Source organism: Saimiri boliviensis, chromosome 8 (genome assembly GCF_048565385.1).
Source record: "Saimiri boliviensis isolate mSaiBol1 chromosome 8, mSaiBol1.pri, whole genome shotgun sequence".
NCBI lineage: Eukaryota > Metazoa > Chordata > Mammalia > Primates > Cebidae > Saimiri > Saimiri boliviensis.
In genome coordinates, this window is record NC_133456.1 from 109,893,192 (window position 1) to 109,908,222 (window position 15,031).

The 15,031-nt window shown below is 39.4% G+C and overlaps 1 protein-coding gene across 4 annotated transcripts in view; it reads left to right on the forward strand.

The window, feature by feature from the left end:
- Positions 1-14,131, forward strand: part of USP6NL (USP6 N-terminal like) — a 146,683-nt gene extending 132,552 nt beyond the window's left edge. For all 4 annotated transcript variants that reach the window (XM_039478962.2, XM_074405040.1, XM_074405041.1 and 1 more), the window contains one exon: positions 12,244-14,131. In XM_039478962.2, coding sequence (XP_039334896.2) covers positions 12,244-13,652 — 1,409 coding nt within the window. In that variant the 3' untranslated portion in view covers positions 13,653-14,131. The remainder of the gene's footprint in view (positions 1-12,243) is intronic.
- The last annotated feature ends 900 nt before the right edge of the window (positions 14,132-15,031 follow it).

Below are 15,031 nucleotides of genomic sequence, written 5' to 3' on the forward strand. Positions count from 1 at the left end.
TTACTGCAGCCTCGACCTCCTTAGTTCAAGTGATCCTCCCACTGAAGTCTCCCCAGGTAGCTGGGACTACAGGCACATGCCACCACTCCTGGGTAATTTTTGTATTTTTTGTAGAGGGAGGGTTTTACCATGTTCCCCAGGCTGGTCTCAAACTCCTGGATTCAAGTAGTCTGCCCACCTTGGCCTCCCAAAGTACGAGAACCACAGGAGCATCCGGCCTCCAGTTAACATTTCCAATATCTATTAGGGCAAATGTTCCCTCATTACTTTTTGTTATTTTGTCAAGTTGCAAAAAATAATCCACTGGTATTTTAGTGGTATTCAGATACAGTATTTTGCTTGTATTGTGATTGCACTGAAATTAAGGATTTTTGAGAGAAAAATTTTTGTTTAAAAAGTTGTGTTTTTCTGAGTTAAAAGCTTTTATTTTACAGTTGTTGAGGTTTGTTTTCTTCACGTGACTGTTAGGCTTTCTGATCTCACATTCCACTCCCCACTTGTGTACCATATGAAACGTGGCTGTCAGCAGGTGGTCACTGGACAACCCTAGGTGTGCTGCAGACCTTTTTCCCCACAGCCTCAGGTGTGTGGACCTGGTGAGGTCCACTGCCACTAGTGCTGGAGCCTAAGCTGGGGCTCTGCAGAGGACACCCAGACAGAGTGAAGGCAGGAATGCCAGAGTTGTATCTTGTTTATTGCTATTGCAAGTTGAAGCTTTTCTTCCATTTCTAACTGGTTAGGAAAAGTCTCAATATCCTTTTAATACTATTTTTGTAGCCGGTATATTTGATCAATTATCTTAGATTTTCTAAGATTTAAGATACACAATCTAATTTTTAACAAATAATAGCAGTTCTTCCTCTTCCTTTTCAGTATTCATGTTTCCTACCTTTTTTTAAATATAAAATAGCTGGAAGTATTCAGCTATTATTGTTTTTAAGTTTTCTTGAAAAAATCAAAGTGCATGTTCAGTTTTTTTTGAATGTGTTTTGAACACAAATGAGTTAATCATTTTTTTCCCCTTTAAGACTTTGTCACATGAATAATTTTGTTAATATATTTCCTAGTGGTGAACCATCATTACAATTCTTGGATAAACTTCACTTGGTTGTTATAAATTATTCCTTTATAGTACTGCTGATTTATTACTCTCTAAAATTTTACTTAACACTTAAAATGGTTATTCCTGAGATTTCATTGCAGTTAACTAAAATATCTCTATGTTCTCAGGTTATACTGGATTCATAATTCGGAAACTTTCCTTCTTTCTCTCTCTCTTCTGGAACTTTTAAAAAGTATTACAATTATTTCTTAACAGCTGAAAAATATGTTTGTGAAACTATTTCTGTCTGATATAATTGTTTTGGGAGATAATGTTTTGATTGTTTTATTTTCTAAGGTTAATATGGGTCATTTGGTCATTTATATTTTCCTAGAAAGTTGTTCATTTCTAGTTTCTTAATATATTTATGTAAGATTTTACAAAGTATGCTCTTATGGTTCTTCTACCTTTATATCTGTAACTATCCTACATTTTCATTTTGCACTTTCTTTGTACTTTTCTCCCGCTCCTTGATAAAATTACCCGGAAATTAGTCTTCATTAATTGGCGTGTATCAAGAATCAGCTCCTGAATTAGTTAATTCTGATTTTCTTAGTTTATTTGTTTATTTTTTTCCCATAAAGTCAAATGTCTGGCAAGGTGTGGTGGCTCGTGCCTGTCATCCCAACACTTTGGTTACTTCCTTACTGTGAATTTAGCCAGATTTATAGTTTATGACCCAGATAGAAGAATCAAAAAAGATTTTTCTCAGAATAATGGGCAGCCATTTTAGTCTCGGTAAATGGCCAGAACCCTCAGGGTACTTCATTGCTTCTGGGAGAATATTCACACTCCTTAGTGTGACACATAGCACTTTCTCTGCTGTCTGCTTCTTCTAGACTTCACATCCCACCTTCCCAGGCACTTTTAGATCACATAATAGTAATGATAACAGCGAACTTTGAGTGTTCTGTGATAGACTTTTTGCTAAATGCTTTGTATTCACGTATTAACTTACTTTTTTCCAGCAACCCTTTGCAGTAGGCATTTGTTGATGCAAGCTTTTTTTTTTTTAATTATTATTATTAACTCAAGGACAAATTTTCCACGTACAGGATTATTTGGATTTTAAAAATTAATACTCAAGTTACACATTAAGAAATGTATTTCTTCTTCACATTTAATTCAGTTTACAAAAATTAATATAGTATTTTAAAAATCTGGCAAATGTTAACATTCTTGTCTAATGTAGCTTTAGTTAATGTTTGATTCCACTTATAAACAAACTCCTAGAAACGTTTTTGATTGCCTTTAAAAATGTAATATATCCAGTTTCCTTTAAATTATCAAATTTCAACCTAAAAAGAAAATGTTCCCTAGTTCTAAAAAACTTACAAATTTAATTCAACCTTAAGAATATGCCTAACCTTAAGCCTCTCAGTTGTTTCAATACTGTTTATAAGTTTAAAATCAAAAGTTCAAATCAGTGACTCATTTGCATATTTTAAATTGGCATGAGAAGGCCAACTTGGCCAAATTCTCTGAAATGTAAGTATGTAAAACGGAAAATTCTAAACACAAACAGATTCCTTAATGCAAAAAATTACAGAATTAGTCACATGTTTGATTCTCTTAAACTTTGCCATTTATTTCTAGATCTTCAAGAAATAAGACTTTTTTTTCCAGATAAATTTCTCAGCTGAAGCATGAGCTGGAACTCCAAGTGAGTTCCGTCAGGCGGCCCCTGCCTTGGTTATCCTGAGGGTGGTGCCTACGAGGGGGCTTGCCACATGTCCGGACTTCTTAGGACTTCTTAGGCCCTGGCTGCACACCGCCGCACTCGGCCGCACTCCTTCTCCTGCGCCTCTGACCTCCCCTCCCCAAGCCTCGCCGGCCCTTTCCAACCGGAAGAGCTTGACATTCTGTTTTTAGAGATCTTTGAACCTGATGGAATCCTCTGTTCTTTTCATTTGTTTGTGATTCGGTAGGGCAATAATTTGTAATTAACTGGCATTTATCTTAATTTTAAATAGTTTTCATGGTCAGTTTGCCATCAGTATTATCATTAGTAGCTTACAGATGAGGAAACTTGGGCTTCAAGGTTAAGTGCCTGCCCGAGATCAGACAGTTGGAAATGAGAGGTCTGTCAGCTGACTCAAGAGCTGTGCCTTATACCCACCTGACCCCTGCGCCTTGCAGCTCACAGCTCTAACCAGCCTGCTCTTTCATGGCACTTTGCCTTGGCATACATTTCTCCTCCAAGAATGTCCCCCACCATTCTCCAGATGCCTCTGTCCTCATCCATTCTGCTGAGTTTCATGACTTGGTTTAAGCATCACCTGAAGCCTTCTCAGCCAGTCCCTAGCTTCCCCAAACTCACAGAATTTGATCACTTGCACCTGTGTTTTGTGCCTGACCTGTCCACTGCGCATGCTTTTGTCCTCACACTTCCATTGCCTCTGTCAGATGTGTCTCTATTAGACAAGAAGTTTCCTGGGACAGTGACCATCTTCTGTCTTGCCAGCACCTAATACACTGCCTGGCTGTGACTGTATTAGGTACTTCTATTGAATAAATGAAATCCTAATACATTTTTTAGATAATAAAAAATTACTGTCTACACAGAAGGTTAGCCTGAGGCAGCTTTTTGGGGTAGTGAAAACATTCTCTATCTTGACTGCATACATACAGAGACAAGGCAATTTTATTGTATATTAGTTTAGAAATTGCCCCACCTTTTCAGGACTGGAGTGGGTTTTCACTTTTATTTATATAATATAAAATGATATTACACTTAACCATTTTTATATGTGTGTAAAAATCGAAACTCTAGGAAATAAAATGTAGGTTTTTAAAGTTACTTAACAAAAGACCTCCTGCATTTTTGTGGTATTAAATAGGTTTATAGTGAGAGATTTGTTTATATAATTGTCTATTTTTCCTTTACTTTTCAAGTTTAATCTGCTGGGAAAAAAGTCAAGTCTGTGAATCTAACTATAATAATGTTTTGACCTTAAAAAAAATTATAGTCATAATTTAGAAAGCAAATGTTATTTCTTTTCATCACGTTATTGAAAATTATAAGTGTTTGAATTGTATGTTTTGGCTAATAATACACGAAAAAGAAATAAAGTCATTTGATTCTTCAGATAATGTATTTGAAGTCAGTAATATTAAAAAATACAATTGGAGTTATTATTTGATCTGGAAGGGGATAACTCTTTCTTAGAATAATAGAATTATTTTCCTGACAGGGGTCCCCCACCAGTTTTTCCCAAAAACTCTTAAAATGTTCAGAGTATGTGTATTCTGGTATTGAAATTGTAAAGGTAGAATGCTGTTCACAGAGCGAGCACTTAGAGCACTTTGCTGCAACAATGCGCCTCTTGTCGGTGCGGAAACCTGCCTACACCTCCAAGGCCATTGATTGGCGAGGCTTGTAGTTGAGTGTGGCGTCCACTGGGGGGTGACAGAGACCAGAGTAAGATCAAGCAGGGAGCAGCCTGAAGGGGCCTGAGAGGGACTCTCCCTTACTTTTTAGGGACCATTAGAATATTCTGTTGGCTTCTTTTTAAAGAAAAAAATGTTACTTAAGAAGAAAATAATAAACATTTTTGCCTTTTTCTAAAATGTATCAAGTTATATTCCTTTTTGTTGGAGCAGATTATTCTCATTGTTAACACTGCCATAAAAATACCACTTAATGAGAACACCAGTAAGAAGTATCAGTAATGTGGTATTTTCACAAAAGCATCCCCTATTGTATCTGTTAGGAGTTGTAGTGCCTCCTTACCCTTTAAGGAATAGGGCAGTAGGTCTTTATTCCAATTCCTGTGTTTTCAGGGAGAAGAAAGGGAAAATAAAATTTTAGGTGTGAGGCTGTAGTAGAATGAGCAAAAACATGATTCTGTCTACTGAAAAGAAGCCCAGAATGGAAGCATGGATAATACATATTAATGCTTATTGTCTATATATAGCTTTCTGTTTTGACATCAGTTATGCTTGAATCTTTTAGCTACAGTTAGTTGCTTTAGGGGTGAAAGGAGATACTGAAACCAAACAAAGACAAGGAGAGCCGTGTTTGTGTGCTGGATTAGGGTGGTAGTTCAAGTAGGCTGAGATAGCTCTGAAAATAGATCACACCAAAGTGTCGCATGCTTTATTTGGACCTACTTCTGTGAAGAAGAGTAGAGAATACTCATTGGCATATAAAAGTGTTACTGGTGAGGGCATTCGTACTTCATACAGGGTCTACGTGATACGTTTTCAGTTCAGTGGAGGTTGAATAATTAATCTCTAGAAAGGAGCCACCTCTGTGATGAAGTGCAGGAGATTTTCCTCTTCATCATAGTAGAGGTCAGATCCTGGCACGGCGTCCTTGGGTTCTGTGTTGCTGGTGGAGCTGAGGCCTCTGCCTCTACAGGGGCTGTGAAAAGCCAGCACATCTCCACTGCCCCTCCATGAGGCTCCCTGCGGCCGCCTCCATCCTCCGCCTTCTCCATCCTCACGCCCTCTGTACTTCTGGCTGCTTCTCTGATCCTCTTCATTACTTGACTTCTGTGACCTCCCCACCCCCTCTTCCTTCTTCCTCACCTCTCCTTCCCTGTCCCCGCCCCTTCTTGTTTTTCCTCCTGAGAGGCACAGTGTTACCACCTCCACAGTGATGTGTATATATGCTGCTCATTGTGGAATTTCTGAGAGTTATTAGACTGTTCAGAGGTATTAGGCAGCTGTGGGAGAAACTTGTACATGGCCTAATTGCAGCATTAGCATCAGCAAATGTTCATGGGAGATGGATGTTAGTGAAGGTATCACGAGCGTGCACGGGCTACACTTTTTCGTATTCAGCCTGCTCCCTGCCCCGGATCACTCTAGAAAGCAGGAGTCAGCCGGCACTGTTTAAAGAGAGCAAACCCCAGCCCTGTAGTCCAGCCCCGGCACCTGGAAATGCCCTTCCTCCCTCACTGTGCAGGGCCTCCAGCCTCACTTGCTTTATTGTCTTTAAAATGTGGAGGAATGGGTTTTTTAAGCACCTGTATTTGAAACGCTTTTTTTTTTTTTTTTAATAACCCTATCTACTGCCTTTTGTATCCTTATGGAAAATCTCTGTAGAGCAGAGAAGTACGTAGGTTATAGTCCACGGGGAAGGAGAATATATTAGGGACAACCATGAAAGAACTTGAAGATGCTACTTTTTGGACATTTCAGAACAGTCACAGATTTTTTTTTTTCCCAGTGTGCATTTTCGCCTTTTGCCCATTCAGTAAATGGAACATTTTTAACCTTTTCTTTAATTCTAATATGATACATAGATTTATGATGTATAGACTATTAGGCACTCTTCCTTAGAGACATTTCTGTGTTTACTGGAATATAAAGTAGAAATAAGTATAAAGTAAATATTTTCTTACTCTTTATATTAAAAAAATTAAACCTCCTACATATAGATGGCACATACCTTTGCATTTTGTTTTATGGCTGAAATTACCACTAGTCCTTCCATTACTTCTCAGTTTGTTCTCTTCTTTCTCCTAAGAAACACATGCCTTATTTTGGTAATGCTACATTTTACTATGTGTCCAGCTCAGTCTTTACTGATATGTGCCTCCTGTGTGTCTAAAGGATTCCAGAATGAAAAACTGTGGATATCACAGCTAGAAAATACCATGCCATGGCATCGTTTTCCTCAAAGGTGTTCAGCTTTTTTCCACAACTTCTCCTCTCCACCCCCACTCTATAGTTTGTTGTCTTATGCACCACACTGATGTTTTAGGAAACTGTCTTGCTGCTGTCCTTGACCTCTCTTCCCTATCCTGTCCTTGTAACTGACGCCAGCCAAGGGACTCTCTGTGTTTGAATGAGAACTAGGAGAAGGATAGGACCACTCCTCTGAGGATGTCGGCACTCATACAGTCACGTTTCACTTCCGTGTTTTCAGTAAAAAAGAGGTTTTAGAATGAGAACATTTGAATAAGTATTGATAGGAGGAACTTAAAGTCAAGTGCAGCTAAGCTGTGACTAAGAGACCCTGGGACATACCATTCGACTGAGTGAATGTGACTGACAGTCATCTGGGGAAAGCCAGGGAACAAAACAAGTGTTTGAAGGATAGCGACAAGAAAAACGTATTTCCACTTTTTAAAGAGGCTAAAAATTGAAAATGTAAATCACAGACAAGTAAACATGATGTCTGAGGTGAGAATCAATAAATGGATTAATTAAAAATATATTTTTGAGCACACAGAAAGCAAAGAAGGTGATCACTAATCATGACTCCATCAAGAATGCCATACTTGATTAATCTGACTTTGTTTCTTGTTGAGATTGCTCACTTAATGAACTGGAAGAATGCATTAACGTAGTGTATATAGGTAAAATAAAGTGTTTGGCAAAGTCTTCAAATACTTTTTTGGATAAGCTAAAAATATTTCTTACAGGTCATACACCAAAACTGCAGATTAATGTCATCCTACCTGTAGAACAGTATTCTGTGCTTTTAAACTTTACACTTCTCTGTTACCCAAATAGTATGTGTTTACAGCAGAAAAAATATGTAGTACTTAAGGAAAAATCATTCAATCTAAGAGCATTTTAAAAACTGTATTAACCACTACTAGTATTTATATTTTTAGTCATTTTTGTAGACATATATATTGATTTATGCCTGTATGACATTCATAGTAAATGAGATTATACTACGCATATTGTTAATAACTTTCTTTTTAACTAATTTTAAAAATACATTAACATGGCAATAGGCTGCTACAAGTTTATTTTATATTCCATAACTTATTTCACCATGTTTTTGTTTCATAATTGTTACTGAATTTCACAAATCCTCTAGATTGAGGATATAAGTTTTCTAAGAGTGCAGTTTTGAACATCCTTATAGCAGGCATTTTGCATATCCCTTAATTGTCTTAGGATAAATTCTCAGAGGTGGAATTCCTAGATCAAAAATTTCAATGTGTATTGTCAAATTGGAGAATATGTTTCTCCAAGCCCACAGCAGTGAGATGTACCAATTTAGAAGTATTTTAGTTTGTATTTTTTGGATAACTTGTGATACATTTACCTACTCTTTTCTTCTTTGGGTTTCCTGTTCATATTCTTTATTTAATTTTCTATGTAGGGTATCCTTCGTTTCCTCTGAGAGTACTTTACATTTTAGAGAAGTCAGGGTGCTCCATTTTTGTTCTTAGTTCAGTACTTGTTACCAGTCACTTAGATGAAAGCATTGGTAGCATGGTGTTCAGATTTGTGGATGGTGTCACATGGGAGGTATAATTAATGTAAAATTAACAAAGATAAGTTGGGTTAGGCATCAGTATAAAGCACTTTGAACCTATCTGAAAACAACTACCCTCATGCGCTGCATGATAAAGTTTCAACGGTGGACAGCATATAGGATGCTGGCCCCATGAGATGAAAATGCCATATTTTCACTATCCCTTTTCTGTCTTTGGATACACAAATACCTACCATTGTGTCCCACTGACCCTGCAGTATTGAGTTCAGTAACATGCTGTATGTGTTTGTAGCTGTAGAATACTAGGCTGTGGAATACAGCCTCGCTGTGCAGTAGGCTGTGCCATCTAGGTTCGTATAAGTGCACTCTGACATTCACACGATGATGAAATTACCTGACAACTTATTTCTCAGAACATATGCCCTCCATTAAGTGACGCATGACTGTGTAGAGCAGTAGCAACTACCACTTCCTAAGCATCTTCAGTATGTCAGGAAATAAGCTAGGATTTTATTAGCTCTATATTAACTAATATATTAACTCTAATCTTCATAGCAGATCTATAAAATAGATACTGCTATTTTCATTTACAGATGAGATCTCTGAGACTCCCAAGTTCACACAGCTTATTGTGGCAGATTCAAATTCAGGCCCCTTGTTCCTGTTGACCCTGCTATTCTCAATGTGCCTTGGAGACATATAGCTTAACAGCATTTGGGAAACATTGTCTCTAAAGGGACGACTGTACAGTGTGACTGCCAGACAGCTAATACATTTTCCACCGCGGTGTTCAGTATAAGGGAAGTAATCACCCTTCTTAGTTCAAACCTAGAATATTGCTTAAATTTTGGGTGATCACATTTAAAAGGTGTATTATTATACTTGATTATCATCAATAAATAGCAATAGCTAAGTGTCTAGGGAAAGCATTATGGAAGCCAAACCCAAGTTGACCATTCTCAGGAATAATTTGGTGACAGAAGACATAGAAAATTACATACAGAAATCTGCAGTCTTGGAACTCGAGATGCTCTAACAGGTTTGTTACTGTCTGTGTCTGCCTTCCACATTTGCTTTGCCCACTTGCTTTTTTGATGGGGTTGTATAAAATTATTATACTCACTGTAATTTGTTGCATTGTTGACAGTGAAAATGGCCTAGGACCATAAAAGCAAATGATCACAAGTAATGAAGTGGATGACTTTTTGCGAACAGAAAAAGGCAGTCCCTAAAATTTATTTAAAACCATCCAGTTTTGAGATTGGGGATGTAGGGCAAAGGGTAGCTGCCCTTCGAAACACCTAATGTCAGGTGAATTGAGTTTGCACTAATTGTGAATTGATACAGACTAAAACAGAATCCGGGCACCTGCAGGCAGTGCTGAGAGCAGCATTCGTGCTTCTACCACCAGAGCGCTGTTGCAAGGAGCGTGTGTGCAGGCACGATAGCAGACCAGCTGGAAATCTCTTCCTTTTTCGATTTTGTTTGTGTTTTAAATACTGCTATGGAGAATTTTAAAGACACTTTAAATTATTTTTTTCGAGCTAAAAAGTTGGTGGCCCTCTGCAGGCTGCCAAAAGCCACTGAGTGGTAGGGAAGTGAGGCAGCTTCCAGGGCTCGGCGTGACAGTCTCTGCAGCACTAATCCAGTTTTGCGCCGGTGACTGCATTCGCCGCTCTAGGCGTCATGGCTTTCCTTTTCTTTAATGTGTTTTTCATCAGGTTTCTTCTTGCTAACCTGAAAAGGATGTTTTGATGAGTGGCTGATACTATTATCAGATGGAATATCTGCCCAGCCATTGAATTAGCCAGTCAGATTACTGTGTTCTGCCCTTAGAAAACTGTCAGACAGGTGGGGACTAAAGGAATGTTTATGAATTCACTTTTTCTATTATATATGTCTTTATATCTTCTCGATAATTTGTATTTGTTGGGATTATTTGCCTACAGGGAAGAAGGTATTCATATATTTATCTGGGACTAAATGGATGACTCTTTGTAGAGCTGATAGAAAAAAACTTTTAGAGGATTCTGGATACATTTTAATTTTATTTTTATTGCTTGTTTTTAGCCTGATGGGCTGAATAACTTCTTGGAGTATTCTTGACTTGGCAATGTTTAAAGTCTGCTTTCTCCATTCCTGGCATTTCAAGGTTATTTCACATACACATTAATAGAGCAAAGAAAACTTTTCTGAATTACAAACATTTTAAAGATTGGGCTGTCAGTTAAAATAATTGGGTCCAGATGTTATAAAATGCCTTTCTTACCAAAAGGTGTAGGAACAGCGTGGTTTCTGCCAGCTGTTCCAGAGTAGGATCTGCCTGTGGCTGTCTTAGGCCAGGAGTCATACTGTGTGCTGCTTGCTCCCCGAATCTAGCCCATTGAACAGTTGTGTGAACGCTGCCTTGAAATTTATCCACCCTCCAACTCTAACTAGAGCAGCTTTATATATATTTTCTTTTATATATTGGAGTTTCATATGAAATTTGGTTTGAAAAAAACGAGTCTGCTTTTAAAAGTTTAAAAACTATGGAATCAGAAGAGCACAAAGGTTGTTTTAGCTCAGTGATCTGATAGCTTAAGTATTCAAACGATATTGTTTCTTGATAATTCTCTGTTCCCTCCTCTCTCACCAAAAAGATCACTTAATAATGTCGATAAGTGACAAAATGATCATCATCAAGACTGTAAGCTACGTGAAAAAAAAGACCCCACCTTATGCTCACCACTGAGGTGCCTGCTGCTCAGTGCAGGACCTGCCACAGGCTTACTCAGTGAAGATTTCTAGATGAGTGGATGGGTGGGTATTTGAAAAGAGCAAAAATGCATTTTTAAATGACAATACAGATTTTGTAGAAACAGGTAAACATGGAATTTTAAGTGAAGTCTGCTGTTTCTTCAAGATGCTGTTTATTGGATATACATATTGTAAAAGATAACTTTTTAAATACTGTGTGCTAAATGGCCACTCTGTTATACTTGAATTCCTCATTAATTTTCTGCTAATTATTTAAAATATACTGATGGTATCCAACATGACTTTTTAAAATTCCTTTTTTTCCCTTTTACATTTAAAGCAAAATGGAAAAAAAAAAAGTTAGCTTTTAGAATGTTAGCTTTCAGATAGTATTTTTTCTTTTGATCAGGAAATTGTACTGTGGGAGGTATTTAATAATAATAATCTATTTGGGGACAACTTTGAGACCACAGATGGTCATCAGTTGAGTTTTAAATTTTGCAGACCTGCTTGGAGTTGATAGAAGTTAATTGAGGAAGTTAAAGTGAAAGTAATACAGTGTTGAGACACTGAACTACTGGCCTGCATGTTAGGAGTAGAAATGAGAATATCAGCTTTGCAGGCTTGAAGAAGCATTAACAACTTGTCAACAAAATTTAAGAATCATGTTATACAGCCGGGCGCGGCGGCTCAAGCCTGTAATCCCAGCACTTTGGGAGGCCGAGGCGGGTGGATCACGAGGTCGAGAGATCAAGACCATCCTGGTCAACATGGTGAAACCCCGTCTCTACTAAAAATACAAAAAATTAGCTGGGCATGGTGGTGCGTGCCTGTAATCCCAGCCACTCAGGAGGCTGAGGCAGGAGAATTGCTTGAACCCAGGAGGCGGAGTTTGCAGTGAGCCGAGATCGTGCCATTGCACTCCAGGCTGGGTAACGAGCGAAACTCCGTCTCAAAAAAAAAAAAGAATCATGTTATACAATCGTATGGAACCTATGCATAAGGTTACAAAATACTCCCGCCCACACTTGGCCTTGTAGGATTGTGACTGTTGATATGTTTAGTATCAGTCTCTAAAAACACCTCTCATCAGCTACCAGCTGTCTGTGGTATAAACGGATGTCAGTGTGTAACTGTACACAGCTGGAAAGCATGCCATCATGAATAATGGGTTCGGTTTCCTCGTATACTCAGCCTTTCTCTTTCTCTTTAGGTAAAGAGGATGAATATCCAAAGAAGCCCTTGGGCCAGCTTCCGCCTGAGCTGCAGTCTTGGGGTGTCCATCACCTGAGCAACGGACAGAGGAGCGTAGGCCGGCCGAGCCCACAGACCAGCAGCAGGAGGGAGAGTGGGGCGCCCCACAAGAGGCACGAGCAGTCCCCACACCCCCAGAGCAGGACCGGGACGCCGGAGAGAGCACGGCTGCCAAGACGGAAATCGGTGGAGGAGGAGAGCAAAAAGCTTAAAGATGAGGCAGATTTTCAAAGAAAACTCCCATCGGGTCCACAGGACAGTTCCAGGCAATATAATCACGCAGCTGCCAACCAAAATAGCAACGCCACTTCAAACATCAGGAAGGAATTTGTGCCCAAATGGAATAAACCGTCAGACATGTCGGCTACGGAGAGAAATGCCAAATATGCCGTGGAAGGCAAAGGTCGAGCCGCGCACCCCACACTCGCGGTTACCGCCCCAGGCCCTGCCGAGGCGCGGGTGTCAAATGCGCGGCCAAAGATGAAGGCTCTGGATGCGGAGGACGGGAAGCGGGGCTCCACCGCGTCACAGTACGACAATGTGCCAGGCCCGGAGCCGGACGGCAGTGCTTCCGTGGAGGAGGCGCTGGAAAGGGCTTACTCTCAGAGCCCACGGCATGTGGCTTACCCTCCCAGTCCGAGAAAGCTCGCTGAGCCAAGCTCTAGTCCATCAAAAGTGTCCAACAAGTTTACTTTTAAAGTACAGCCTCCGAGTCATACACGATATCCCTCCCAGCTAGATGGAGAAGCCCGAGGGCTAGCTCATCCCCCTTCTTATAGCAGTCCCCCCGTTTACCACGGAAACTCTCCCAAACACTTCCCTCTTGCCAACAGCAGCTTTGCTTCTCCACAATTTAGTCCTGGCACGCAACTGAATCCTTCCAGGAGACCTCATGGTTCTACCCTTTCCATCAGTGCTACTCCAGAGAAATCTTACAGCCGTCCAAGCCCTCTTGTACTGCCATCTGGTCGAATAGAAGTCCTCCCTGTTGATACTGGTGCTGGGGGGTTTTTGGGCAATTCAGGGTCACCAAAGAATGGAAGATTTATGATTCCACCAGTGGATTATTTGCCAGACAACAGAACATGGTCAGAAGTTAGTTATACATACAGACCTGAAACGCATGCACAATCATGGACCCGAGATGCTAGCCGTGGCAATTTACCAAACTACGCAGCCTTTCAACACGCACCCTTTCAGGACCATGGCCTCCCAGCCGTCTCTGTAGATAGTCCCGTGCGGTATAAAGCTTCACCGGCTGTAGAAGATGCCAGTCCATCTGGGTATCTGTATTCAGGGCCCCAGCCTCCAGCCTACCACTACAGGAATCGGGAAGGGCTTTCCATGCAAGAATCAGTGTTGCTGTGAGACATGAAGTGTACTGACTTGCTAAAGACAAGAGAAAGAAACCACATGAAACCTACATTGCTATGTTCATAATTGCCAAAGCAGTATTTAATACTATTGTAAACAACTCGCACATCTCTAGTGTCTCTTAGGAGGAAGAATACAGGGAAATGTCTTCATCCCCACTCCGACGCTGCTTAAGATGAGCATTTAAATTGCATCATCACTGACCTGTTAGAGTTTAACCCGGAAACATAGCAATAGCATTTAGGGATGCACGCACAATGGTAATTTATTACTCAGTTCCGTTTATGTCTTTCTCCAGAACCTGAACATTTTTACTCTCTTGGCTCATTCTATTTTGACTAAGGTTACAAAGTACTGAAAAAAACTGTAGAATAGATATTTTTAATGCTATATGTAGTGTATGTGTCTTTTAATAGATACAGGCATCTATGCATACACATTTGAACACAATTAAAGAAACGTTTTTAAAAAAACTACTTTTAATCCAGATCCATGGAATAATATGTAATTCTTGTTTTCCTTGTTTTTTAGTTCAGTTTTTCTTTTCCTTCTCATATTTTTAACCTAGGTCCTAAACTGACAGAAGAGTTTGTCCTGACTTTATTAATTGCATTCTCACAGAGTGCTCATCATTCTCCTTCAACTGCTGCCATTTTCTTTCAATCTGAAAATTAAAGACATTGGAGAGAAAGGCTAACCACTTAATGGTGCTTAAAAATCGGGGCAGTTAAAATAAGTTTACGGCCAAAGGTGCAGCAGTGCTTATATCCACTTAATAAGAGGTCGGTCTTAGTGCATTGATGCCCTTTGTTCTGGTCTGACTCTTGCAAACCTCAGAGCAGGGGAAGCTGCAGCTTACTGATCCCTCAGTGCTCACAGTACTCATGTGGGCAGCAGAACTACCTGGGTTAGCAGTGTGGTTACTCCTCACTTCTGTCCTGACTCATGGAGCTTCTCCCCATGAAGAGCCCAGGGTGGGCATTTACACTATCCTTTTCTGGCCTCTAAATGGAATGTAATCAGTGGATATTGCTGCACCTCATCAGGCCATTACATTATCCATGTTAAAATTATAAAAATGATCCTAGTTTTTCATGGGAGTCTGGAATTTTGATCTTTTTTAAAAATATAGTGTGATTTCATGGTGTTGAAAATCATTTTTCTTTTTCATTGAAACAAATTTAAGTTCCTGATTTAAAAAAAAAAAAAAAAGTAATGTCTTTGAAAAATACTCTGTTACACTACAGTTCCAAAACACTGGCAAAGTTTTGGGCACTCCAAGGGAGTATGACTTCATGTTTAATTGGGGAGCTTGCTTTCAACTTTGGAGATATTTGAATAGTAAAAACCTAACATTGATGGTTCTTCCTGTT